Below are 26,997 nucleotides of genomic sequence, written 5' to 3'. Positions count from 1 at the left end.
TCACAATACTGTAAAAACATTTAAGACAACAGAAATGGATGCTCATTTGGAAATATTTAATTACGGTTTGCAAATCACCAACAGTCAAGGAGTATGCCTTTGCGATCCCCCCCCCCCCCCCCCCAAAATCGAAAAGGTGACTGAAAATGTAGTGTAAAGCCAATGTTTATATGACAGAATGATCATCATTTGCTACAAGCCCCCATAAGAAGTACACAAATGTACTCTACTACCAACATGGATGATAAAAAAAAAAAGTGTTATATAGAGGATGTTAAAAGTTGAAGGAAAACTGTTTTTCCATAGGTCTAGCAAGTCCTCCCAACATTTCATTCAGCTCATAGATCAGAGAAGCTTAAAAATCGAGAAGAATTAATATAATACAAATCTTCGGACAAATGAGTAGAGTTCAGTACATTCAGTAGGTGTTGACATCTCCATGTAGAAATGGTACACAGACAATATAAACTGGGAAGACCTGAGGCCAGAAAGTATAGTTCAGAGCCCTCAGAGAGATGGAGGATTCAGGATCACGGTAGTCGTTCAGAGAAGGAGGATTCAGGATCACGGTAGTCGTTCAGAGCCCTCAGAGAGATGGAGGATCACGGTAGTAGTTCGGAGGATTCAGGACCACGGTAGTCGTTCAGAGAAGGAGGATTCAGGATCACGGTAGTCGTTCAGAGCCCTCAGAGAGCTGGAGGATCACGGCAGTAGTTCAGAGCCCTCAGTGAGATGGAGGATTCAGTATCGCGGTAGTCGTTCAGAGAGATGGAGGATTCAGGATCACGGTAGTTGTTCAGAGCCCTCAGAGAGATGGAGGATCACGGTAGTAGTTCAGAGCCCTCAGAGAGATGGAGGATCACGGTAGTAGTTCAGAGCCCTCAGAGAGATGGAGGATCACGGTAGTAGTTCAGAGCCCTCCGAGAGATGGAGGATCACGGTAGTAGTTCAGAGCCCTCAGAGATGACGACAAGTGAAACCTCAGCAGTGCTAGAATAACATTTGAGCTGAGAGACTCAGAGAGGGGTGCAAGTTCCTGTTCTCATTGCAGTTACATTCAGTAGGTGTTAACAGATTCCCTTCATCTGGACATGCAGAAATGGACCCGGACAGAAACCGTGAAATTCAGTCAGATGATTCAGGGTCAGGTGTGGTTCTGTCTGATCCTTCAGCTCAGAGACGAGTGCCAGTAGAGTTCAGATGTCCTGTCTTGACATTAGATTTGGAAGCTTTTGAGAGATCTCGCTGGAGGAGGAGAATAAAAAGTTACTAATACAAAAACATACATGCGGTACATACTGGTCCTGTACGTTACATGAGGACAAAACACAGGAAGGAAAATCTGTCTTGGAGAAGGTGAGTAGAACATCCCCTTTAACTTCCTGTGCAGTGTGCAAAAAAAAAACAATCCCAGGAGGTTATTATAAATGTGAAGAGATAGAAGACAGGTGACAATAGTTTAACTAAAAACCTTGTGATAAAAGTCAATATGAAAACCCAGCAACACAGCCCAGTTCAACAGTGTATGTTTGATCTTCAATGTGAATATTGTTCCTCACAAGATGGTTAGGCCAACTGGACCGGACTGGACTCTCGGTTACACTCCGTTAGTCAAAGCTAAAAAGTAGGCATAACTTCAGCATGCAACCTTGGTTAGCAACTTAGCATGGTGAGCCTCACTGATTGTTACGGTGTTAAGTAAAAATGTCCATTCATACAGACCTGGTAATGGCGGTGGATTCAATGTTGACAAAATCCTTCTAAAATAGAATGTAGAGTTAGATTTCCTCTGACCGTCTATTCATGACAGCTTGCTTTCACTTAAAGGAAAAATTCACCTAAAACCACATATTCCTCTAATTTAGTGTCAAATGTTTATTTATCTAGGCAAGTCAGTTAAGAACCAAATTCTTATTTACAATGACGGCCTACCCCGGCAATGCTGGGCCAATTGTGCGGCCGCCCTATGGGACTCCCAATCACGGCCGGATGTGATACAGCCTGGATTCGAACCAGGGACTTTGGTGACAACTCTGAGACGCAGTACATTCGACAGCTGCACCACTCGGGAGCCCGATTAAACAATATAGCAAAAAAAATAGGATTGTCTTATTGGAGGGAAGACATCTTCCCTAGTTATGACATCAGCCAGTATTGAAATCTGACATGTATGATAGACGTTTTAATGATCTAAACGTTGTATTCCTATTAACTTCCTGTGTAGAGAGAGAGACTTCCTATTAACTTCCTGTGTAGAGAGAGAGACTTCCTATTAACTTCCTGTGTAGAGAGAGAGACTTCCTATTAACTTCCTGTGTAGAGAGAGAGACTTCCTATTAACTTCCAGTGTAGAGAGAGAGACTTCCTATTAACTTCCAGTGTAGTGAGAGAGAGACTTCCTATTAACTTCCAGTGTAGTGAGAGAGACTTCCTATTAACTTCCAGTGTAGTGAGAGAGAGACTTCCTATTAACTTCCAGTGTAGTGAGAGAGAGACTTCCTATTAACTTCCTGTGTAGAGAGAGAGACTTCCTATTAACTTCCAGTGTAGTGAGAGAGAGACTTCCTATTAACTTCCAGTGTAGTGAGAGAGAGACTTCCTATTAACTTCCTGTGTAGTGAGAGAGAGACTTCCTATTAACTTCCTGTGTAGAGAGAGAGAGACTTCCTATTAACTTCCAGTGTAGAGAGAGAGAGACTTCCTATTAACTTCCAGTGTAGTGAGAGAGAGACTTCCTATTAACTTCCTCTGTAGAGAGGGAGAGAGACTTCCTATTAACTTCCTCTGTAGAGAGGGAGAGAGACTTCCTATTAACTTCCTCTGTAGAGAGGGACTTCCTATTAACTTCCTCTGTAGAGAGAGAGACTTCCTATTAACTTCCTGTGTAGAGAGAGAGACTTCCTATTAACTTCCAGTGTAGTGAGAGAGAGACTTCCTATTAACTTCCTGTGTAGTGAGAGACTTCCTATTAACTTCCAGTGTAGAGAGAGACCATCACTGTGGTACGTTAATACAGGACAGATTTCTACCTGCTTGAACGCCGATACCCAGGTAAATCGATTGCACAAAAACAATTTAACATCGAAAAATGTGTGAATCTTTCCTTTAAGTGTATAAGACTGGTGCAATTCTCTCACTGTACAGACATACATAGCCACGTATCTCTGACTGGATTGTGTGTTGCTGGGTTTATGATTTGGCCGGTAGGTGATGACCTAGGGAAATTACCGAAAATTCCGAATAGGTGCTGGCCACAGAGTTAACGGTGATGTTACATCGCGAGGCAGGGGTTCTCAGTGCCGTGCCGTTCAGGTGGGAGACGTTCTCCTTGTTGCGTTCCACTGTGTGGGGGGTTCTTCCAACACGACCAGGGGTCCTCAGAGGAATCTGGGAGGGAGGGGGAGGGGTGTTAGTGTTCTCTAACACTTAATGTGAAGCAGACGGGTATAATAGGGTCTGTTACTCGTTTTAAGCATGCTATGAGTCTCATGTTGTTACCATGTTTCCCCTCTTCAACTGACTCAACATGGCTGTTATTGAGACTGGATCCTTATGAGATGACAAGGAAAAACAAACACTGTCGGTGATAATCATAAGGGGATCCGACCATGCTGACAGTCTGGTCTGAGGCACGGGGATTCTGTGTACTAACCATGCTGACAGTCTGGTCTGAGGACCGGGGACTCTGTGTACTAACCATGCTGACAGTTGTAGGTGGTCTGAGGACCAGGGACTCTGTGTGTGTGTGTGTGTACTAACCTTGCTGGCAGACATAGGTGGCCTGAGGACCGGCGACTGGCACATGGTTCCGCCGAAGGCAGAGCGGAAGGTGCTGTTAGGAGTAGAACTGGAGATACTGCTAGTGGCATTCAGCTGGGGAAAGGAGAAAACGACAATTCACACATTCCGGGTCGTAGTTTTTTAACCCAGACTAGACTTTCCGGGTCGTAGTTTTTTAACCCAGACTAGACATTCCGGGTCGTGGTTTTTTAACCCAGACTAGACATTCCGGGTCGTGGTTTTTTAACCCAGACTAGACATTCCGGGTCGTGGTTTTTTAACCCAGACTAGACATTCCGGGTCGTAGTTTTTTAACCCAGACTAGACATTCCGGGTCGTAGTTTTTAACCCAGACAAGACATTATGGTTGTTGAGGAGGAACTGCCCCTCACTACCGTTAGGCTCTGCTCAAACCCAACATCCCAAGCCAATCAATGATCTCTTTGCCCTCCCACCCATCCCTACGTGAGGCCAGTCAGCCCAGTCCAAGCGCTTCTCGGTCTTGTCACCCCAATAGTGTAACCAGCTTCCCCCTGAAGCTAGGACAGCAGCAGTCTCTTCCCATCTTCCATAAACATCTGAAACCCTACTTCAAAAATTATCTTGAATTAATCCCACAGCACCCCCCCCAACCCCCTCCCATACTGGCTTTAATTTTATCCCAAAAACAACCGCATTGGTGTCAAATCAACTGGTTTACCTTTCTTGCTTTGCCAGGCGTAGGGGTCTCTGCAAGGCGTCTTTTGGAGGGGGTTCGTTGAGCAGTACCATACAGCATGTCTTGTTCTATCTGCTGGTTCTTCTTCAGTTGCTGTTTGTTTCACAGATCACAGTCAGTATTTCTCATGGGAACCAGATTCACTCTTTACTAGAAAAACACTGGAAATAGTCCGTAGTTAAGATGTGTGTGTTTGTCATCGCAACCCCCCCCCCCCCCCTTCCTAGAATAAATCACTGATCTGATTAAGACATGATTGGGGTAAGCTGTGTCGAGGAGACAGACATTGATGAGACTGAAGTCATTCTAATCAAGTGAGATCAGTGATTGCCTCAAAGGGAGGAAGGAAGCACATTAAAAGCGCCCAAACAGGTTCGTTTTGTCTCATCTAAAATCGTCGAAACGGGGCCGTTTTGTCTCATCTAAAATCGTCGAAAAGGGGCCGTTTTGTCTCATCTAAAAAGGGCCGTTTTGTCTCATCTAAAAAGGGCCGTTTTGTCTCATCTAAAAAGGGCCGTTTTGTCTCATCTAAAAAGGGCCGTTTTGTCTCATCTAAAAAGGGCCGTTTTGTCTCATCTAAAAAGGGCCGTTTTGTCTCATCTAAAAAGGGCCGTTTTGTCTCATCTAAAAAGGGCCGTTTTGTCTCATCTAAAAAGGGCCGTTTTGTCTCATCTAAAAAGGGCCGTTTTGTCTCATCTAAAAAGGGCCGTTTTGTCTCATCTAAAAAGGGCCGTTTTGTCTCATCTAAAAAGGGCCGTTTTGTCTCATCTTACTCTCTCATTCTTCTCTCTCTCCTTCTCCAGCCGCAGTAGTTCCCACTGCTCCTGTACATAGTGGAGGAACCGTTGTCCGTTAACCAGGAACTCTCTGTACTGCTCCTCCTCCCAGAGGTCTATCTGGGTCTTCAGGCTCTTCTCCAACTGGAACACACGAGAGAACATGTTTCAAGTTAATGTGCCCCTCTTTAAATGGCCCCTGAGGTGTCACAATAAAAAATAAAAACACAGAAATATAGAACAGCTATTCAGGTCAGAGAGCCTGTGGGTAGAGATATATAACCAATTAACATGACAATCTGAAGAACACTACTTAGCCTCACCTTCGGCAGGCTTTTCTGCAGCTCGGCCCTCTGCTTCTCCTCTTTAAGAAGGTTCCCCCCTCGGTTGTTAAATCTAGAAGGATCCGTTGCCTTTTTCTGTGGAGAATTCAACCATGATCTTGACAAATACAGTCACTTGAGAAACACACTCGTGAGTCAGATGGAAAAGTGAAGGGTTGGGGTTCAGCGTGATGACAGATGGAAGGTGATGTCACGGACACCATATACACAAAACAGACTGAGATTAAAGATTTGAAATCATATTTCTCACTAAAAAGTGCTCACCTCCAGTTGTAGGAACAGAGTCCAGCTGTCTTGCCACCTGGTTACTCCTTCAAACAGCTCCCTGTGGTCCTCGTAGTGCTTCTTCAGACTCAGCAGCTCCTCCTGGTGTAAGTTCAGCATCTCCTCAGTGTAGTCGTCTGAGGGAATAAAATATCAGTGTGTTATTTATCAATCTCAGTCGGACAACCAGGGTTGTGTTCATTGGTCACCAAAATGGAAGACAACTGACAAACAAGGCGGGGACGACCTGGACTGTCTAATAAGAAACACCATATTCATTTGCAAAATGTTTCTTTGCGATGTACCAAATGAACACCACCCGGTACATTACAGTCATAACAGGGGCCAGGTTTCATGAGCAACCCAGTAGTACAATTCCAATCAAAATACATAACTACGATACTGTATTTACAAACAACAACTGACCACCATAGTAGGGTGTGAAGGCTTGTCTCTGCTCCAGGCTGTAGAAACACTTCTCCCAGAGCAGAGCCACCTCAGCCCTGATGGCTTCCACCACATTGCTCATGTTCTTGATCTTCAGCTGCTCCAGACGCCGGCACTCAGCTTGTAACTGGGTAGCAGGGATACAAAACTTACTGATTCATTCAATTCAGAACATTCACTCAGGTGAGTAAGATTTCCCAACATATTCATTACTCATGGTAAATAAAGTTGGTCCTAGGGTTTGTCATAGGCATTCTGAAAGGCAGTCCTTGCAAATGCAAAATGTAAAAAATAAATAAAAATTGTAATAAGGGTCTGGATAGGTATAGCACAGTGCTGGAGGTTCCTCCACTTTGTTTCTACTTTACAGGACCCACCAAACAAGAATTATGTAGGGTTGCAAAATTCCAGTAACTTCCCCATAATTCCCTAGTTTCCCAGAAATCCTGGTGAGAAGATTCCTGGAATCAGGAGAGAATAAGCAGGAAAACCAGAATCCCCCCCAACCAAAATTTCGAATTTTGGGAAATTCACCAAATAATTTTGCAACCGTAAAAATGTATGTCAGAACACATGGTCCAGTCCAGGAATTCAACCTTAAATGTTAAACTCACAGCATCCATGTTCTTCGTCCTGGACTGGACCATGTGTTCTGACATGCAAGCTCTCTCCTCCTGGGGCACCTGCAGCCTCTCCCACAGCTCCTGGATCTTAGCGCGGTAGGAGCTACACACTAGCTCGTTCTCCGTCTTGCGATCCTCCAGCTGAGAATAACACAACAATAAGTATGGTCAGGGGCGGCAGGGTAGCCTAGTGGTTAGAGCGTTGGACTAGTAACCGGAAGGTTGCAAGTTCAAATCCCCGAGCTGACAAGGTACAAATCTGTCGTTCTGCCCCTGAACAGGCAGTTAACCCACTGTTCATTGAAAATAAGAATTTGTTCTTAACTGACTTGCCTGGTTAAATAAGTGTTGTTTTGATTGACAGGATGGGCTTCTGTGTTACATTTGTAAACATTTATCTGATCATTATGTAGATGTATCAAATACCACCCAACAAGAGTGAAACCATCCCAAGAGAAAGTTTAAACTAAAACGCAAGCCTAAAAAAAGAGTCAGAAATTGCTCTTACAATATCACATTTTATTAGTCACAAGTGTAGACCTCACAGTGAAATGTTTACTTACGAGTCCCTAAACAACAGTGTAGACCTCACAGTGAAATGTTTACTTACGAGTCCCTAAACAACAGTGTAGACCTCACAGTGAAATGTTTACTTACGAGTCCCTAAACAACAGTGTAGACCTTACAGTGAAATGTTTACTTACGAGTCCCTAAACAACAGTGTAGACCTCACAGTGAAATGTTTACTTACGAGTCCCTAAACAACAGTGTAGACCTCACAGTGAAATGTTTACTTACGAGTCCCTAAACAACAGTGTAGACCTCACAGTGAAATGTTTACTTACGAGTCCCTAAACAACAATGCAGTTAAAAAAATATGGATAAGAATAAAAAATAAAAGTAACAAGTAATTAAAAAGCAGCAGTAAAATAACAATAGCGAGACTATACACAGGGGGGTACTGGTACAGAGTCTATACACAGGGGGGTACTGGTACAGAGTCTATATACAGGGGGGTACTGGTACAGAGTCTATGTGGAGACTATATACAGGGGGTACTGGTACAGAGTCTATGTGGAGACTATACACAGGGCGGTACTGGTACAGAGTCTATGTGGAGACTATACACAGGGGGGTACTGGTACAGAGTCTATGTGGAGACTATACACAGGGCGGTACTGGTACAGAGTCTATGTGGAGACTATACACAGGGGGGTACCGGTACAGAGTCTATGTGGAGGCTATACACAGGGGGGTACCGGTACAGAGTCTATGTGGAGACTATACACAGGGGGGTACTGGTACAGAGTCTATGTGGAGACTATACACAGGGGGGTACTGGTACAGAGTCTATGTGGAGACTATACACAGGGGGGTACTGGTACAGAGTCAATGTGGAGACTATACACAGGGGGGTACTGGTACAGAGTCTATGTGGAGACTATACACAGGGGGGTACTGGTACAGAGTCTATGTGGAGACTATACACAGGGGGGTACTGGTACAGAGTCTATGTGGAGACTATACACAGGGCGGTACTGGTACAGAGTCAATGTGGAGACTATACACAGGGGGGTACTGGTACAGAGTCTATGTGGAGACTATACACAGGGGGGTACTGGTACAGAGTCTATGTGGAGACTATACACAGGGCGGTACAGGTACAGAGTCTATGTGGAGTCTATACACAGGGGGTACCGGTACAGAGTCTATGTGGAGACTATACACAGGGGGGTACTGGTACAGAGTCTATGTGGAGACTATACACAGGGGGGTACTGGTACAGAGTCTATGTGGAGACTATACACAGGGGGGTACTGGTACAGAGTCTATGTGGAGACTATACACAGGGGGGTACTGGTACAGAGTCTATGTGGAGACTATACACAGGGGGGTACTGGTACAGAGTCTATGTGGAGGCTATACACAGGGGGGTACTGGTACAGAGTCTATGTGGAGGCTATACACAGGGGGGTACTGGTACAGAGTCTATGTGGAGACTATACACAGGGGGGTACTGGTACAGAGTCTATGTGGAGACTATACACAGGGGGGTACTGGTACAGAGTCAATGTGGAGACTATACACAGGGGGGTACTGGTACAGAGTCAATGTGGAGACTATACACAGGGGGGTACCGGTACAGAGTCAATGTGGAGACTATACACAGGGGGGTACCGGTACAGAGTCAATGTGGAGACTATACACAGGGGGGTACTGGTACAGAGTCTATGTGGAGTCTATATACAGGGGGGTACCGGTACAGAGTCTATATACAGGGGGGTACCGGTACAGAGTCTATGTGGAGTCTATATACAGGGGGGTACCGGTACAGAGTCAATGTGGAGACTATACACAGGGGGGGTACTGGTACAGAGTCTATGTGGAGTCTATATACAGGGGGGTACCGGTACAGAGTCTATGTGGAGTCTATATACAGGGAGGGTACCGGTACAGAGTCTATATACAGGGGGGTACCGGTACAGAGTCTATGTGCGGGAGCACCGGTTAGTTGAGGTAATATGTACATGTAGGTAGAGTTATTAAGTGACTATGCATAGATGATAACAGAGGGTAGCAGAGGTGTAAAAGAGAGGGGGGGGGGGGTGAAAATAGTCTGTTTAGCCATTTGATTAGATGTTCAGGAGTCTTATGGCTTGGGGGGGGGTAGAAGCTGTTTAGAAGCCTCTTGGCGATCCGGTACCACTTGCCATGTTGTAGCAGAGAGAAAAGTCTATGAGTAGGGCGGCTGGAGTTGGACAGTTTTTAGGGCCTTCCTCTGACACCGCCTGGTATAGATGTCCCGAATGGCAGGAAACTTGGCCCCAGTGATGTACTGGGCCGTTCGCACTTCCCTCTGTAGTAGAGGTCGACCGATTAATCGGAATGGCCGATCCATTAGGGCCGATTTCAAGTTTTCGTAACAATCGGAAATCGGTATATTTGGACGCCGATTTGCGCGTTTTTTTTTTAACATCTTTATTTAACGAGGCAAGTCAGTTTAGAACAAATTCTTATTTTCAATGACGGCCTAGGAACGGTGGGTTAACTGCCTGTTCAGGGGCAGAACGACTGATTTTTACCTTGTCAGCTCGGGGGTTTGAACTTGCAACCTTACGGTTAACTAGTCCAACACTCTAACCACCTGCCTCACGAGGAGCCTGCCTGTTACGTGAATGCAGTAAGAAGCCAAGGTAAGTTGCTATCTAGCATTAAACGTATCGTATAAAAAAACAATCAATCATACTCACTAGTTATCACTACACATGGTTGATGATATTAATAGTTTACCTAGCGTGTCCTGCGTTGCATATAATCGATGCAGTGCGCATTCGCGAAAAAGGACTGTCGTTGCTCCAATGTGTACCTAACCATAAACATCAATCCCTTTCTTAAAATCAATATACAGAAATATATTTTTTTTAAACCTGCATATTTATCTAAAAGAAGGTTAGCAGGCAATATTAACCAGGTGAAATTGTGTCACTTCTCTTGCGTTCATTGCACGCAGAGTCAGGGTATATGCAACAGTCTGGGCCGCCTGGCTCTTTACGAACTAATTTGCCAGCATTTTACGTAATTATGACATAACATTGAAGGTTGTGCAATGTAACAGGAATATTTAGACTTATGGATGCCACCCGTTAGATAAAATATGGAACGGTTCCGTATTTCACTGAAAGAAAAAACTTCTTGTTTTCGAGATGATAGTTTCTGGATTCAACCACATTAATGACCTGAGGCTCATATTTCTGTGTGTTATGTTATAACTAAGTCTATGATTTGATAGAGCAGTGGTAGGCACCAGCAGGCTTGTAAGCATTCATTCAAACAGCACTTATGTGCTTTTTGTAAGCAGCTCTTCGCAATGCTTCAAGCATTGAGCTGTTTATAACTTCAAGCCTATCAACTCCCGAGATTAGGCTTGTGTAATCGATGTGAAATGGCTAGCTAGTTAGCGGGGTGCGCGCTAATAGCGGTTCAAACATCACTCGCTCTGAGACTTGGAGTAGTTGTTCCCCTTGCTCTGCATTGGTAATGCTGCTTTGAGGGTGGCTGTTGTCGATGTGTTCCTGGTTCGAGTCCAGGTAGGAGCGAGGAGAGGGATGGAAGCTATACTGTTACACCGGCAATACTAAAGTGCCTATAAGAACATCCAATAGTCAAAGGTATATGAAATACAAATCGTATAGAGAGAAATAGTCCTATAATAACTACAACCTAAAACTTCTTACCTGGGAATATTGAAGTCTCATGTTAAAAGGAACCAACAGCTTTCATATGTTCTCATGTTCTGAACAAGGAACTGAAACGTTAGCTTTCTTACATGGCACATATTGCACTTTTACTTTCTTCTCCAACACTGTTTTTGCATTATTTCAACCAAATGTCATTATTTATTTGAGGCTAAATTGATTTTATTGATGTATTATATTAAGTTAAAATAAGTGTTCATTCAGTATTGTTGTAATTGTCATTATTACAAATATATAAAAATAAATCGACCGATTAATCGGTATCGGCTTTTTTTGGTCCCGAGCACCCGAGGGGTCCGTGTTGAGGATACCCTCGTCTTACCAGACGCCGCTGTTCTATCCTGCCGGTACAGCGTATAACCAGCCAGCTGTATGTTGATTGTGTCGTCATTCAGCCACGACTCCGTGAAGCACAAGATATTACAGTTTTGAATGTCCAGTTGGTAGTTTAATCTTCCTCGTAGTTCATTGATTTTATTCTCCAAACATTGCATGTTTGCTAGCAGAATGGAAGGAAGTGGGGGTTTATTCGGTCGCCTACAAATTCTCCAAAGGCAGCCCGCCCCGTGGTCCCCTTTTCTCCGCCTCCTCTTCACGCAAATCACAGGGATTTGGGCCTGTTCCCGAGAAAGCAGTATATCGTTCACGTCGGACTCGTTAAAGGAAAAAAAAGGATTCTGCCAGTGATGAGTAAATCGCTGTCCTGATGTCCAGAAGTTATTTTTGGTCATAAGAAACGGTAGCGGCAACATTATGCACAAAATAAGTTATTAACAACGCAAAAAAAAAAAACACACAATAGGTTGGGGACACGTGGAACATCAGCCTCTTCTTCTGCGCCATTGTAATCAATATGGCACATCTTTAATAAATGAAGCATTCTGACAGAAAATAACAGGAAATTGTGAATGTACATGAAAAGGGCTGTTTGCCCAGGTCTCACCTGTCCCAGCAGCAGTTGGAGAGCTGTGATGTTGTCGCTGGACAGACAGAAGGCCTCCTCGTCCTCACACACCACGTCCCTCTCAAAGCTGGTGTCTGGCAGCTGGTCCAGCTCCTCCATACACACAATGATCTGACGCTTCATACCCACAAACTCACTGTGGCGACGATCCTGGAACATACAATGAAGAGCATAAATCTCAACTTACACAAAGATTGTCAGAATGAACATATAAAATGCAACATTTAAAGTGTTGGTCACATGTTTCAAGAGCTGAAAATAAAAGATCACAGAAATGTTCCATACACACAAAAAGCTTATTTCTCCATTGTTGTGCGCAAATGTATTTACATTCCTGTTAGTGAGCATTTCTCCTTTGCCAAGATAATCCATCCACCTGACAGGTGTGGCATATCAAGAAGCTGATTAAAACAGCATGATCATTACACAGGTGCACCTTGTGCTGGGGGCAATAAAAGGCCACTTAACATGTTCAGTTTTGTCACACAACACAATGCCACAGATGTCTAAAGTTGAGGGAGCGTTCAATTGGCATGCTGACTGCAGGACATTCCACCAGAGCTGTTGCCAGATAATGTAATGTTAATTTCTCTACCATAAGCCACCTCCAAAGTTGTTTTAGAGAATTTGGCAGTACGTCCAACCTGCCTCACAACCGCAGACCATTTGTAACCATGCCAACCCAGGAAAACTAAGCTCATAGAAAAAAAATATTACGAAATGGAATTAAAATAATTGAACCCATGTCAGTCAATTTGTTGTTTAAAACTTCTTAGGGCTGAGATCCCGCTAACGGGATCGATATGACAACAGCCAGTGAAAGTGCAGGGCGCCAAAATCAAAAAGAGAAATCCCATAATTAAAATTCCTCAAATATAGAAGTATTTCACACCATTTTAAAGATACACTTCTTGTTAATCCCACCACAGTGTCCGATTTCAAATCGTCTTTACGGCGAAAGCACCAAACGATTATGTTAGGTCAGAGCCAAGTCACAGAAAAACACAGCCATTTTTCCAGCCAAAGAGAAGAGTCACAAAAATCAGAAAGAGAGATAGAATGAATCACTAACCTTTGATGATCTTCATCAGATGACACTCGTAGGACTTCATGTTACACAATATGTGTTGTTCGATAAAGTTCACATTTATATTTAAAAAAAATTGCAGTATACTTTGGCGCGTTATGTTCAGTAGTTCCTTCCAAAAACATCTGGTGATTTTGCAGAGAGCCACATCAATTTACAGAAATTCTCATAATAAATGTTGATGAAAATACAAGTGTTGTGCATGGAACTTTAGATACACTTCTCCTTAATGCAACCGCTGTGTCAGATTTCAAAAAAGCTTTACGGAAAAAGTAAACCATGCAATAATCAGAGTACGGCACTCAGAAACCAAACAAGCCAAAAAGATATCCACCATATTGTGCAGTCAACAGAAGTCAGAAATAACATTATAAATATTCACTTACCTTTGATGATTTTCATCAGAATGCACTCCCAGGAATCCCAGTTCCACAATAAATGTTTGTGTTGTTCAATAATGTCCATCATTTATCTCCAAATAGCTACTTTTGTTAGCACGTTTTGTAAACAAATCCAACCTCACGAAGCGCATTCACTAGGAGCACACGAAATGTCAAAAAGTTCCGTTACAGTCCGTAGAAACATGTCAAACGATGTATAGAATCAATCTTTAGGAAGTTTTTAACATAAATCTTCAATAATGTTCCAACCGGAGAATTCCTTTGTCTGTAGAAAAACAATGGAACGCGAGCTACCTCTCACTTGAACGAGCGTCACGAGCTTGTGGCACTCTGCCAGACCACTAACTCAAAGAGACCGTATGAGCCCCTCCTTTACAGTAGAAGCTTCAAACAAGTTTCTAAAGACTGTTGACATCTAGTGGTTAGCCTTAGGAAGTGCAACATGACCAATATCCCACTGTATCTTCAATAGGGAATGAGTTGGAAAAACAACTAACCTCAGATTTCCCACTTCCTGGTTGGATTTTTTTCTCAGGTTTTTGCCTGCCATACGAGTTCTGTTATACTCAGACATCATTCAAACAATTTTAGAAACTTCAGAGTGTTTTCTATCCAAATATACTAAAAATATGCAAATATTAGCAACTGGGACTGAGTAGCAGGCAGTTTACTCTGGGCACCTTATTCATCCAAGCTACTCAATACTGCCCCCAGCCATAAGAAGTTAAAAACCAAAAAACTACAGAAATATTGGTTAATCGCTCAGCACTATTAAATATGAATCCGAATTGTATCACTTCATGCCTCTTCAAACATACAGCGCTGCAATTCTCAAATTAATCTAAAAGAAATCTGTGTATATTGGGTTTGCTGTGCTTAAGTGGACAGGCCCACTTTCCTATGTCTATTGTACATCATACTATTCTTAGGGCCATAAATTGTTCATTTTACTTTTATATTTTAGTCATTTAGCAGACGTTCTTATCCAGAGCGACTTCCATGAGCAATTATGGTTAAGTGCCTTGCTCAAGGACACAGACAGATTTTTAACCTAGTCAGCTCGGTGATTCAAAACAGTGACCGTTCGGCTACTGGCCCAACGCCATTAACCACTAGGCTACCTTCGGCTAACCACGAAGGATGATGCAGCAGACGTACCTTCTCTTTAGTGAGATCATTCAGGTAGGAGTGGTAGCTGTCCAGCTGATCCAGGGATGGGACAGAGTCCATGTCGATACAGAAAGGAACTGAACACATGATGTCACACAGCTCCCGGTCCTGCTTGTACAGAGTCTTCAGGTCTTTAACCCTCTGACTCTTCTGTTTCATCATCATCTCCAGCCGTGACCGAATGTCCTTCTCCAGCTGCAGCATCGTTCTCCCCTCGTCCTCCTATAGACACATCGAGACGGGTTGAAAGGAACATCAACAAGCTGAAACATTAGGATAATGAAGAAACATTAGGATAATGAAGTAACACATGGCTCTACACTGACCTTTTTCTACGAGGAGCACATGTGAGCCTAATTTGGAAGATGTAGGCGCACACAAAGTAATTCAGGAGCACAATGAAAATTATTTGAGGTAATAAAGCTAGAATCCTTCATTTCTATAGTTTAAAACAAATCCAGGTCACATAGCAAAAGATACAAGTAAAATATCTTTACTGTAACAATATTGCGTGTACCAATTTGGATTCAAAAAAATCATATTTTTCACGAGTTTGTTACCTCAAAATACAAAAATCTGGATATGCACTCCTTAGGCTCATTGCTCCACTAGTAGCTAGAAGGAATAAGCTTAACTCAAGTCAAGAGAGAAGTGGACCTCAAAGGGGGATAGTTGAAGCTCAGTACACAGAACATCCAGCTCTTTGCGACAGGACTCTATGCTGCTCATCAATCTCTTCCTTAAACTGTCCTCCTCTGCGATCATCATGTCCAGCAAGCCCTAGTAGAATAGAACACACACAGGTCAAAAGACACTCAATTGGTTAATAAGTGAATTTACCGTCCTGTGACCAGCTCATTTTGGTACTGTCTTGCCATTTGTCAACTACTATGGTCATTGTCACAACAATGCATGGCAATGACCAAGGGAGTTTAGTAAGCCACAAGGCAGCACAAACAGAGTAGCAGGCTAGCAAACTACCGTAATCATCTTTTGGAAAGAACCCCATACTCACTTTGATATGTTTCTTGACTACATCCGTCCTCTGTAGTCGCTGGTCCTCTGGAATGCCTATTTCTTCCCAGATGTCCTTCAACTGGTGAAGGGCTCGATTCAGACATGCCACAGATTCTGCAGCATGGACTTCACTGTAGAGGAAAATTTTAAGCAGGTGAAAGCATGTCACAAATGTGTTATGAATGCTGCAGCCTGCAACTATAGGAAAGTGTACAGATTAGGTTCACACTCTCCATATATTATTTTGTGTGCATTGCAGTGCTTGTTGTTGATCATCAGAGTAACTGAGCAGGTTCTCGACGGTGTCAGGTGACACGTAGCTACTGTAGCCAAGTTGTCATGGACATTTTGTCTGATCGGTAGCTGGTTGATTGACATTCCTCTTGGCAGGCTAAACAGGTTAGTCAACTACGTTAATTGAGTTGCCAAAACAGTCCATCTAGTTACACTATCCATTGTATTTAAAAACATGTTTATATAACGTTAGCTCATCTTTACATACTTTACAGTAACGTTAGCTGACTAGTTATGGCAGCTTATCATTTTTAATATCAAGTTAAGGCGATTACCAAACGGTTAGTTAGCCGTGTAGCCCAATTTAGCTAGCCAGATAAAGTTAACTAGGTTCTACAGTAGTAACGGTGGCGTAACTAATGCTAGTTATTACAGACGGGATAACGTTAGCTACTGAAGTACTGTGTGCCAGCATTCCTTTATGTAACGTTGTTTATTATGCTATGCTAGCTCTCAATATTAGTTAGCTAGCTAGCTAACGTTAACAACAGTCAAGGACATCATCCACACACACAATTTTGGGGGACTAACCTTCTCCTCATGGTTACGTTCCACCGGGGATAAAAAAAAAACGTGTTACCTTTAACTAAATACGTCTCTTTTAACACAATACAACAAATGAAAGGTTGCTATCTGTGTCCAAGCGTCGTTTTGCCGTCTGCGACTCTGTTCAAATTCTGCACCGAAACGTGGCCTCGCTTTCTATTGGCCGATATGGAGAATACGTCAATAAACTGCTTTCTGTGGGCGTGGCCACAGCGTTTGACGACTTGAAGAGCTCACCTTTGATTTTTATTATTGAGGGGACAGCAATCATAGCTGAATATTTTATTACCTGAAAATAACATATATTAGCTGCTATAGTTATAATATGAATAGTCATTTTTACTTGAATATATGTCTAAGCCTGTGCACTAACTAACTACTGTAATTTACACTCTAAATGAAACTAAAAGGGATTAAGACCTGCCGTACCCTTTGTTTCAGAACTGTTTCCAAACCAGTATAGGCATACGCCCCAAAACTGACCTGAGATTGGTTCCCTTTTTATCATCTATTGAAGTGATCAGACCGAGGAGGAGATTGAAGGTAGAGCATGATAACAGAGGAAAAATAATGATTGCCGCCACTCCTCTGCTCCTTCTTTACTCATGATAGACTAGTGTTTCCATTCTTTACTCATTATAGACTAGTGTTTCCATTCTTTACTCATTATAGACTAGTGTTTCCATTCTTTACTCATTATAGACTAGTGTTTCCATTCTTTACTCATTATAGATTAGTGTTTCCATTCTTTACTCATTATAGATTAGTGTTTCCATTCTTTACTCATTATAGATTAGTGTTTCCATTCTTTACTCATTATAGACTAGTGTTTCCATTCTTTACTCATTATAGATTAGTGTTTCCATTCTTTACTCATGATAGACTAATGTTTCCATTGTCTATACTCATGATAGACTAGTGTTTCCATTCTTTACTCATGATATATTTGTGTTTCCATTGTCTTTACTCATGATAGATTTGTGTTTCCATTCTTTACTCATGATAGACTAATGTTTCCATTGTCTATACTCATGATAGATTAGTGTTTCCATTGTCTATACTCATGATAGATTCGTGTTTCCATTGTCTTTACTCATGATAGATTTGTGTTTCCATTATCTTTACTCATGATAGATTAGTGTTTCCATTGTCTATACTCATGATAGATTCGTGTTTCCATTGTCTTTACTCATGATTTATTCGAGTTTCCATTGTCTTTACTGATTATAGATTAGTGTTTCCATTGTCTATACTCATGATAGACTAGTGTTTCCATTGTTTGTTTCCATTCCACTCACTGATTTTCTAAGAAGTGCAGCATTTGCAAAGCATATAGTTTATTGCGAGTCAGGAGCAAGATGATGCAACTCAGAATGTGACGACATGTTCAATGAAGTCGAAACATAAACACGTTTAAGGCTACCTGATTTTCTCTGGAGTATCATTTTAAATGTGATGACATAGAACTACAGTAGACAGTCAAATCAAATCAAACTTTATTAGTCACATGCGTCAAAAACAACAAGTGTAGACTTTACCGTGAAATGCTTACTTTACAAGCCCTTAACCAACAGTGCAGCTCAAGAAGAAGAAAATATTTACCAAGTATACTAAAATAAAAAGTAATAATAAAAAGTAACACAATAAGAATAACAATAACGCAGCTATATACAGGGGGCACCGGTCCCGAGTCGGAGGGGGGGGGGGGGGGGTCAATGTAAATTGTCCGGGGGGGGGGGGGGGGGGGGGGGGGGATTAAAAAAAATTCTGCAGTCTAATGGCTTGGGGGTAGGAGTTGTTGAGTAGACTTTTGGTCCTAGACTTGGTGCTCCGGTACTGCTTGCCGTGTAGTAGCAGAGAAAACAGTCTATAACTTGGGGGACTGGACTCTCTGACAATTGTATGGGCTTTCCTCTGACACCGCCTATTATATAGGTCTTGGATGGCAGGAAGCTTGGCCCCAGTGATGTACTGGGCCGTACGCACTACCCTTTGTAGCGCCTTACGGTCAGATGCCGAGCAGTTGCCATACCAGGCGGTGATGCAACCGGTCAGGATGCTCTAGATGGTGCAGCTGTAGAACCTTTTGAGGATCTGGGGGCCCATGTCAAATCTTTTAAGTCTCCTGAGGGGGAAAAGGTTTTGTCCTGCCCTCTTCACGACTGTCTTGGTGTGTTTGGACCATGATAGATTGTTGGTGATGTGAACACCAAGGAACTTGAAGCTCTCGACTCGCTCCACTACAGCCCCGTCGATGTTAATGGGGGCCTGTACGATCAGCTCCTTTGTCTTGCTCACATTGAGGGAGAGGTTGTTGTCCTGGCACAACACTGCCAGTTCTCTGACCTCCTCCCTATAGGCCGTCTCATCGTTGTCGGTGATCAGGCTTACCACTGTTGTGTCGTCAGAAAACTTAATGATGGTGTTGTCGTGTTTGGCCACGCAGTCGTGGGTGAACAGGGAAAAGTCATAACTTTTAGGTTTGTGTGTATTTTTGTGTATCGTTAGATATTACTACACTGTTGGAGCTAAGAACACAAGCATTTAGCTACACCCGCAATAACATCTGTTAAACATGTTTATGTGACCAATCAAATTAGATTTTTGATTTGATTGTCCTATTTGCAATGCATATCAGTGAGGGTAGATCTAAACCCAAAGCCTGTATAAAGAGGCATTACATAAACAATCTCTGGTATCCTTAGTGAGGGAAGTGCCTCCTCTCTGTAGTTGAGACTTTCCTCAGTACCTCTGAACTGAACTGGTAGGTCAGTTTCTTCTTGACTTTTTTGATTTCTCCCGTCTTGCCGTAGTTCCGCAGGGCCCTGGCCATCTTCTGGTAGGTCATCTTCTTCCTGTTTCCTTTTTGCATGCCCCATCGATTGGCCAGAGTCTCCTTGTGTTTAGAAGAGAACTGGAAGATACCTTTCTCTCTTTCCACCCACCACACGCTATCCTTCATGTCTCCTTTCTTCAGCAGATCCAGGAGGAACTGGTACAGCCGGATCTTCCTCTTGCTACCTGGATAGGGAGATATCGTTGGGATATTGGAGATAACGAATTCATATGGGATTCCATTTTCTCATAATTTCTCCATTTTCAACTAAGGGTACCTGCACCCTGGAGTAGTGGGCGTGTGGAAAGGAGTGAGTGTGTCAAAAGCGCTCTGCTATAGGTTAGAGGTTTTGACTAGATGGTATACAGTTTATGTCAGAATTGACTTTTCGTAGCTGGTTAGGATAATTAGGGTAAGGTTAGGAAAAGTTTTAGGGTTAGCTAAAAGACAGATTGGTTAGGCAGAGCAGTAATATCTGACCAATTAGCTGCTTGCCCACTCCTTTCGACACATCCACTCGTTTCCACATGCCCATACTCCGGTTAAAATGTATTGTTGGTTATTTTTGGATTATAATTATTATAGTAAATCTTCTGCATTGACAGTGATCCCTGTACGGAATAGGACACTACCCAGACAACAAAACTATTATGGCCCAAATCCAGCCCATATCTACCAGGTATTACGGCCCAGTTAGAATTATGGTCCAGAAGTGGGCCAGATTAGCCATACCAGTCAATCAGCCAGATCAGTCAGTCAGACAATTAGTCAGTCAATCAGTCAGTCAGAAAATTAGTCAGTCAATCAGTCAGTCAGACAATTAGTCAGCCAGATCAGTCAGTCAGACAATTAGTCAGTCAGAAAATTAGTCAGTCAATCAGTCAGTCAGACAATTAGTCAGTCCATCAGTCAGTCAGCCAGATCAGTCAGACAATTAGTCAGTCAATCAGTCAGTCAATCAGTCAGACAATTAGTCAGTCAATCAGTCAGTCAATCAGTCAGACAATTAGTCAGTCAATCAGTCAGTCAGACAATTAGTCAGTCAATCAGTCAGCCAGATCAGTCAATCAGTCAGTCAGCCAATCAGTCAGTCAGACAATTAGTTAGTCAGTCAGTCAGACAATTAGTTAGTCAGTCAGTCAGTCAGTCAGTCAGAAAATTTGTCAGTCAGCCAATCAGTCAGTCAATCAGTCAGTCAGACAATTAGTCAGTCAATCCGTCAGTCAGTCAGTCAGAAAATTAGTCAGTCAGTCAGACAGTCAGACAGATCAGTCAGACAATCAGTCAATCAGTCAGATCAGTCAGTCAACCAGACAGTCAGCCAGATCAGTCAGTCAATCAGTCAGTCACTCCGTCAATCAGTCAGACAGTCAATCAGTCAGACAGTCAAACAGTCAGTCAGTCAGTTAGTCAGGATTTACTGGAGTCTCCCCCAGAGGGGATATGGTCTCCGTAGTCCTCCTCTCCCTCAGACACCTCCAGGGTGGGGCTGTGGCCCCCAAGTCCCTCTTCCTCTGAGCAGTAGCGGCTAGGGGACACGGGAGCCTGCTGATGGTAGTACACTGTACGGCTGCAATAAGGCATCTGTGGAGAAGAAATGGACAGATCATTTGATGGATGGTTGTACTGTAAGTTTTATTTAGCATCTATATGACATATAACACATTGGGGAGCCATTTTGAGCACAAGTTCTGGATGAAAGTACGGAAACCCTCTTTATCTAGGCAGGCCCACTGAAATAGAAATATTTCAAATAAAATTGTATTTGTCACATGTGCCGAACACAACGGATGTAGACTTAACCGTGAAATGCTTGCTTATGTGCCCAACAATGCAGAGTAAAAAAAAAAAACAAGACCTTGAATCTGTTAGGCTTAGTATTGTGTTTGCTTTTATGACTCTGTGATTTGGTGATCAACTACACACCTCCTGTATAAATAACCGTTGCTTAGTAGACTGGCCTGAGAGACTGTTGGATTGTGTTACTTTGAAAATGACAAAATGGGCCGGCATCTCACTGAAAGAGGAAGTAATGGAAGGTCAACTAAATATAATCTAAAAGCAATTGCTAAATGCACAATGGACAGACAGTCGTAACTGAAAAATACCCTTAAAAGTCCAGGCCAAATGCTTTAGAGACTGATTTTTTTTTACGTCATTCTGTGGGGATTCACTTCTTATCACAAATGCAAAGCCATTCTCCTATAGCCTCCAAAGCCATTCTCCTATAGCCTCCAAAGCCATTCTCCTATAGCCTCCAAAGCCATTTCTCCTATAGCCTCCAAAGCCATTCTCCTATAGCCTCCAAAGCCATTCTCCTATAGCCCCCAAAGCCATTCTCCTATAGCCTCCAAAGCCATTCTCCTATAGCCCCCAAAGCCATTCTCCTATAGCCTCCAAAGCCATTCTCCTATAGCCCCCAAAGCCATTCTCCTATAGCCTCCAAAGCCATTTCTCCTATAGCCTCCAAAGCCATTCTCCTATAGCCTCCAAAGCCATTCTCCTATAGCCTCCAAAGCCATTTCTCCTATAGCCTCCAAAGCCATTCTCCTATAGCCTCCAAAGCCATTTCTCCTATAGCCTCCAAAGCCATTCTCCTATAGCCTCCAAAGCCATTCTCCTATAGCCTCCAAAGCCATTTCTCCTATAGCCTCCAAAGCCAATTCTCCTATAGCCTCCAAAGCCAATTCTCCTATAGCCTCCAAAGCCAATTCTCCTATAGCCTCCAAAGCCAATTCTCCTATAGCCTCCAAAGCCAATTCTCCTATAGCCTCCAAAGCCAATTCTCCTATAGCCTCCAAAGCCAATTCTCCTATAGCCTCCAAAGCCAATTCTCCTATAGCCTCCAAAGCCATTCTCCTATAGCCTCCAAAGCCAATTCTCCTATACATATTTGGTTTAACGGTTGCATTGTACACTTGTTTTTTATCATTTTTTCCTCCCCCACTCACTGCAGTGCCTCAGATGATGTCTCAATAAGGAGGTTGAGTAACGGAGGTGTAGCCTAGACTATCCACAGCCCAGCGGTTGGTGAGTGTGCACTATTCTGCTGCTCTTTCCCCTGCTAGGCTAGTGGTCGTGGCTAAACGTACCCTCGCTCAGAAAAAAAGCGCATCTTTGAGCAACCCACTGTCAGCACAGACAACTGTGTAGACTATCACATAACATCCAGTCCCCTTTCTGTACTCCCTCTCAAATACAGAGAGTATTATCTCTAGATATTGTACATTGTTGATAGCAATCTTGTATACCACTATACTAACCTCTCTAGATATTGTACATTGTTGATAGTAATCATGTATACCACTATACTAACCTCTCTAGATATTGTACATTGTTGATAGTAATCATGTATACCACTATACTAACCTCTCTAGATATTGTACATTGTTGATAGTAATCATGTATACCACTATACCATAAAAGGCCTTGGGCTGCATGTTAGGTCATCTGTCAGAGTTGCATTATGCAAATACGTATTTTACTTTGACACTGTTCTCCTCTGAAATGCTAATTTTATTATACATACAGCATAAGTTGCCAAGACAATCAGAGACAGAGTAGGACTAACCTGTGGGGAGATGGGTAAGGGTCCCAGTCCTGGGTCTACTAGAGTTGGACTAACCTGTGGGGAGATGGGTAAGGGTCCCCTTCCTGGGTCTACTAGAGTAGGACTAACCTGTGGGGAGATGGGTAAGGGTCCCAGTCCTGGGTCTACTAGAGTTGGACTAACCTGTGGGGAGATGGGTAAGGGTCCCCTTCCTGGGTCTACTAGAGTTGGACTAACCTGTGGGGAGATGGGTAAGGGTCCCCTTCCTGGGTTTACTAGAGTTGGACTAACCTGTGGGGAGATGGGTAAGGGTCCCAGTCCTGGGTCTACTAGAGTTGGACTAACCTGTGAGGAGATGGGTAAGGGTCCCAGTCCTGGGTCTACTAGAGTTGGACTAACCTGTGGGGAGATGGGTAAGGGTCCCATTCCTGGGTCTACTAGAGTAGGACTAACCTGTGGGGAGATGGGTAAGGGTCCCAGTCCTGGGTCTACTAGAGTTGGACTAACCTGTGGGGAGATGGGTAAGGGTCCCCTTCCTGGGTCTACTAGAGTTGGACTAACCTGTGGGGAGATGGGTAAGGGTCCCCTTCCTGGGTCTACTAGAGTTGGACTAACCTGTGGGGAGATGGGTAAGGGTCCCAGTCCTGGGTCTACTAGAGTTGGACTAACCTGTGGGGAGATGGGTAAGGGTCCCAGTCCTGGGTCTACTAGAGTTGGACTAACCTGTGGGGAGATGGGTAAGGGTCCCCTTCCTGGGTCTACTAGAGTTGGACTAACCTGTGGGGAGATGGGTAAGGGTCCCATTCCTGGGTCTACTAGAGTTGGACTAACCTGTGGGGTTAGGGGTCCCAGTCCTGGGTCTACTAGAGTTGGACTAACCTGTGGGGAGATGGGTAAGGGTCCCAGTCCTGGGTCTACTAGAGTTGGACTAACCTGTGGGGAGATGGGTAAGGGTCCCATTCCTGGGTCTACTAGAGTTGGACTAACCTGTGGGGTTAGGGGTCCCAGTCCTGGGTCTACTAGAGTTGGACTAACCTGTGGGGTTAGGGGTCCCAGTCCTAGGTTTACTAGAGTTAAACTAACCTGTGGTGTTAGGGGTTCCAGTCCTGGGTTTACTAGAGTTGGACTAACCTGTGGGCTTCGGGGTCCCAGTCCTGGGTCTACTAGAGTTGGACTAACCTGTGGGGTTTGGGGTCCCAGTCCTGGGTTTACTAGAGTTGGACTAACCTGTGGGCTTCGGGGTCCCAGTCCTGGGTCTACTAGAGTTGGACTAACCTGTGGGGAGATGGGTAAGGGTCCCAGTCCTGGGTCTACTAGAGTTGAACTAACCTGTGGGGTTAGGGGTCCCAGTCCTGGTCTACTAGAGTTGGACTAACCTGTGGGGAGATGGGTAAGGGTCTCAGTCCTGGCTCTACTAGAGTTTAACTAACCTGTGGAGTTAGGGGTTCAAGTCCTGGGTCAACTAGAGTTGAACTAACCTGTGAGGTTAGGGTTAGGGGTCCCAGTCCTGGGTCTACTAGTGGCAGATGGAGGGTGTCGGTATCGGGGTAGCGATAGGGGTGGAGGAGTTGTTGGGCATGGACACTCTGGAGCTCTGTCAGGTGACTCTCTTGTGAGGAAGTTTCCAACAAGTCACTCTGGTGCATGCCTCTGTCAGAGTGATAATCCCAACCGTTTTCTAAACCATAAGAGAGATATAACATATTATAAGCATTGATATGAGACATTATAAAGGCTCATACATGCTTACAACTAGTTAAAAAGCATTTGACTGTCAGGCTTTAAGTAATCTGTTACCGTCATTTATTTTCAATGAGGACAATTGGAATTTCAATTGTTTACTTGCTAAACTGACTGAATTGAATTGATCGCAACCTTATCGGACAGCTATTCAGTATTTAACGAGTGACTCTTTATCACCATATTCATAGTGTGTTTTTTGCCACCCACCATCGTGAAGTTCTCCAACATTGGTGAGATATGAGTATATCTCTACTGGTGATCTATAATTCTCGGGTTCATATGAGATTATTTCTTCGGATGCCTTTGGGAAAGAAAGATCTTATACATGTCAAAAATTAAGGTAGATTGTAAAAGATCGTGTTTCAAAGAATGGGTCATTCTATATACTGTAGGCTGAGTACATATCTTACTAGTGAGATATATACTGTATATATACACTACCGCCACTTAGAAATGTCCTTGTTTTTGAAAAAATTTAATAATTTGGATCAGAAATACAGTGTAGACATTGTTAATGTTGTAAATGACTATTGTAGCTGGAAACGACTGATTTTTTAAAATGGAATATCTACATAGGCGTACAGAGGCCCATTATCAGCAACCATCACTCCTGTGTTCCAATGGCACGTTGTGTTAGCTAATCCTATTATATCATTTTAAAAGGCTAATTGATCATTAGAAAACCGTTTTGCAATTATGTTAGCACAGCTGAAGACTGTTGTTCTGATTAAAGAAGCAATAAAACTGGACTAGTTGAGTATCTGGAGCATCAGCAGTTGTGGGTTCGATTACAGGCTCAAAATGGCCAGAAACAAAGATCTTTCTTCTGAAACTCGTCAGTCTATTCTTGTTCTGAGAAATGAAGGCTATTCCATGCGAGAAATTACCAAGAAACTGAAGATCTCGTACAATGCTGTGCACTACTCCCTTCACAGAACAGAGCAAACTGCCTCTAACTAGAATAGAACGAGGAGTGGGAGGCCCCGGTGCACAACTGAGCAAGAGGACAAGTACATTGGATTGTCTAATTTGAGAAACAGACACCTCACAAGTCCTCAACTGGCAGCTTCATTAAATAGTACCCGCAAAACACCAGTCTCAACGTCAACAGTGAAGAGGCAACTCCGGGATGCTGGCCTTCTAGGCAGAGTTCCTCTGTCCAGTCTCAACATCAACAGTGAAGAGGTGACTCCGGGATGCTGGCCTTCTAGGCAGAGTTCCTCTGTCCAGTCTCAACATCAACAGTGAAGAGGCGACTCCGGGATGCTGGCCTTCTAGGCAGAGTTCCTCTGTCCAGTCTCAACATCAACAGTGAAGAGGTGACTCCGGGATGCTGGCCTTCTAGGCAGAGTTCCTCTGTCCAGTCTCAACATCAACAGTGAAGAGGCGACTCCGGGATGCTGGCCTTCTAGGCAGAGTTCCTCTGTCCAGTCTCAACGTCAACAGTGAAGAGGTGACTCCGGGATGCTGGCCTTCTAGGCAGAGTTCCACTGTCCAGTCTCAACGTCAACAGTGAAGAGGCGACTCCGGGATGCTGGCCTTCTAGGCAGAGTTCCACTGTCCAGTCTCAACGTCAACAGTGAAGAGGTGACTCCGGGATGCTGGCCTTCTAGGCAGAGTTCCACTGTCCAGTCTCAACGTCAACAGTGAAGTGGTGACTCCGGGATGCTGGCCTTCTAGGCAGAGTTCCTCTGTCCAGTGTCTGTGTTCTTTTGCCGTCTTAATCTTTTCTTCTTATTGACCAGTTCGAAATATGGCTTTTTCTTTGCTACTCTGCCTAGAAGGCCAGCATCCCAGAGTCACCTCTTCACTGTTGACATTGAGACTGGTGTTTTGCGGGTCTGTTTCTCAAGGTGTGCTAACATAATTGCAAAAGGGTTTTCTTATGATAAATTAGCCTTTTAAAATGATAAACTTGGATTAGCTAACACAACGTGCCATTGGAACACAGGAGTGATGGCTGCTGATAATCGGCCTCTGTACGCCTATGTAGATATTCCACAATCTTTTGCAATCTGTGTTTCTGATCAATTTGATGTTATTTTTAGTGGACGGAAAATGTGCTCTTCTTTCAAAAACAAGGACATTTCTAAGTGACCCCAAACTTTTGAACGTTAGTGTATATATATATATATATATATATTATTTATTTAAACTTTATTTAACTAGGCAAGTCAGTTA

At 43.4% G+C, this 26,997-nt stretch overlaps 2 protein-coding genes across 6 annotated transcripts in view; both read right to left on the bottom strand.

The window, feature by feature from the left end:
- Positions 1-35: 35 nt before the first annotated feature.
- LOC109897675 (protein regulator of cytokinesis 1) lies at positions 36-16,819 on the bottom strand. 5 transcript variants are annotated; one of them, XM_031832961.1, is made up of 16 exons: positions 16,673-16,819; positions 15,846-15,978; positions 15,488-15,610; positions 14,819-15,052; positions 12,152-12,322; positions 6,944-7,093; positions 6,309-6,456; positions 5,883-6,019; positions 5,598-5,693; positions 5,272-5,418; positions 4,481-4,591; positions 3,760-3,873; positions 3,229-3,387; positions 1,723-1,760; positions 1,560-1,617; positions 36-1,245 (listed from the first exon to the last, which is right to left on the bottom strand). In XM_031832961.1, the coding sequence occupies exons 1-15, from the start codon at positions 16,681-16,683 to the stop codon at positions 1,608-1,610; spliced, it is 1,782 nt and encodes a 593-aa protein (XP_031688821.1). In that variant the 5' UTR covers positions 16,684-16,819; the 3' UTR covers positions 36-1,245; positions 1,560-1,607. The 5 variants fall into 5 exon arrangements, with proteins under 5 accessions (XP_031688821.1, XP_020347770.1, XP_020347771.1 ...); XM_020492181.2 differs by lacking the exon at positions 1,560-1,617; XM_031832962.1 differs by lacking the exon at positions 1,560-1,617 and having other exon boundaries at positions 118-1,245; positions 7,013-7,093; positions 16,673-16,789.
- A 2,383-nt stretch (positions 16,820-19,202) lies between these two features.
- The window catches only part of LOC109897674 (transcription factor PU.1), an 8,285-nt gene continuing 490 nt past the window's right edge, over positions 19,203-26,997 (bottom strand). The window contains exons 2-5 of the mRNA XM_020492180.2: positions 25,024-25,117; positions 24,552-24,751; positions 20,945-21,107; positions 19,203-19,708 (exon numbers count right to left, since the gene is read on the bottom strand). Of these exons, the coding sequence (XP_020347769.1) occupies positions 19,389-19,708; positions 20,945-21,107; positions 24,552-24,751; positions 25,024-25,117 (777 nt within the window). The 3' untranslated portion in view covers positions 19,203-19,388. The remainder of the gene's footprint in view (positions 19,709-20,944; positions 21,108-24,551; positions 24,752-25,023; positions 25,118-26,997) is intronic.

Source organism: Oncorhynchus kisutch, linkage group LG10, assembly GCF_002021735.2.
Source record: "Oncorhynchus kisutch isolate 150728-3 linkage group LG10, Okis_V2, whole genome shotgun sequence".
In the NCBI taxonomy this organism is placed as follows: Eukaryota; Metazoa; Chordata; class Actinopteri; order Salmoniformes; family Salmonidae; genus Oncorhynchus; species Oncorhynchus kisutch.
This window is presented reverse-complemented; position numbering and strand designations above follow the sequence as displayed.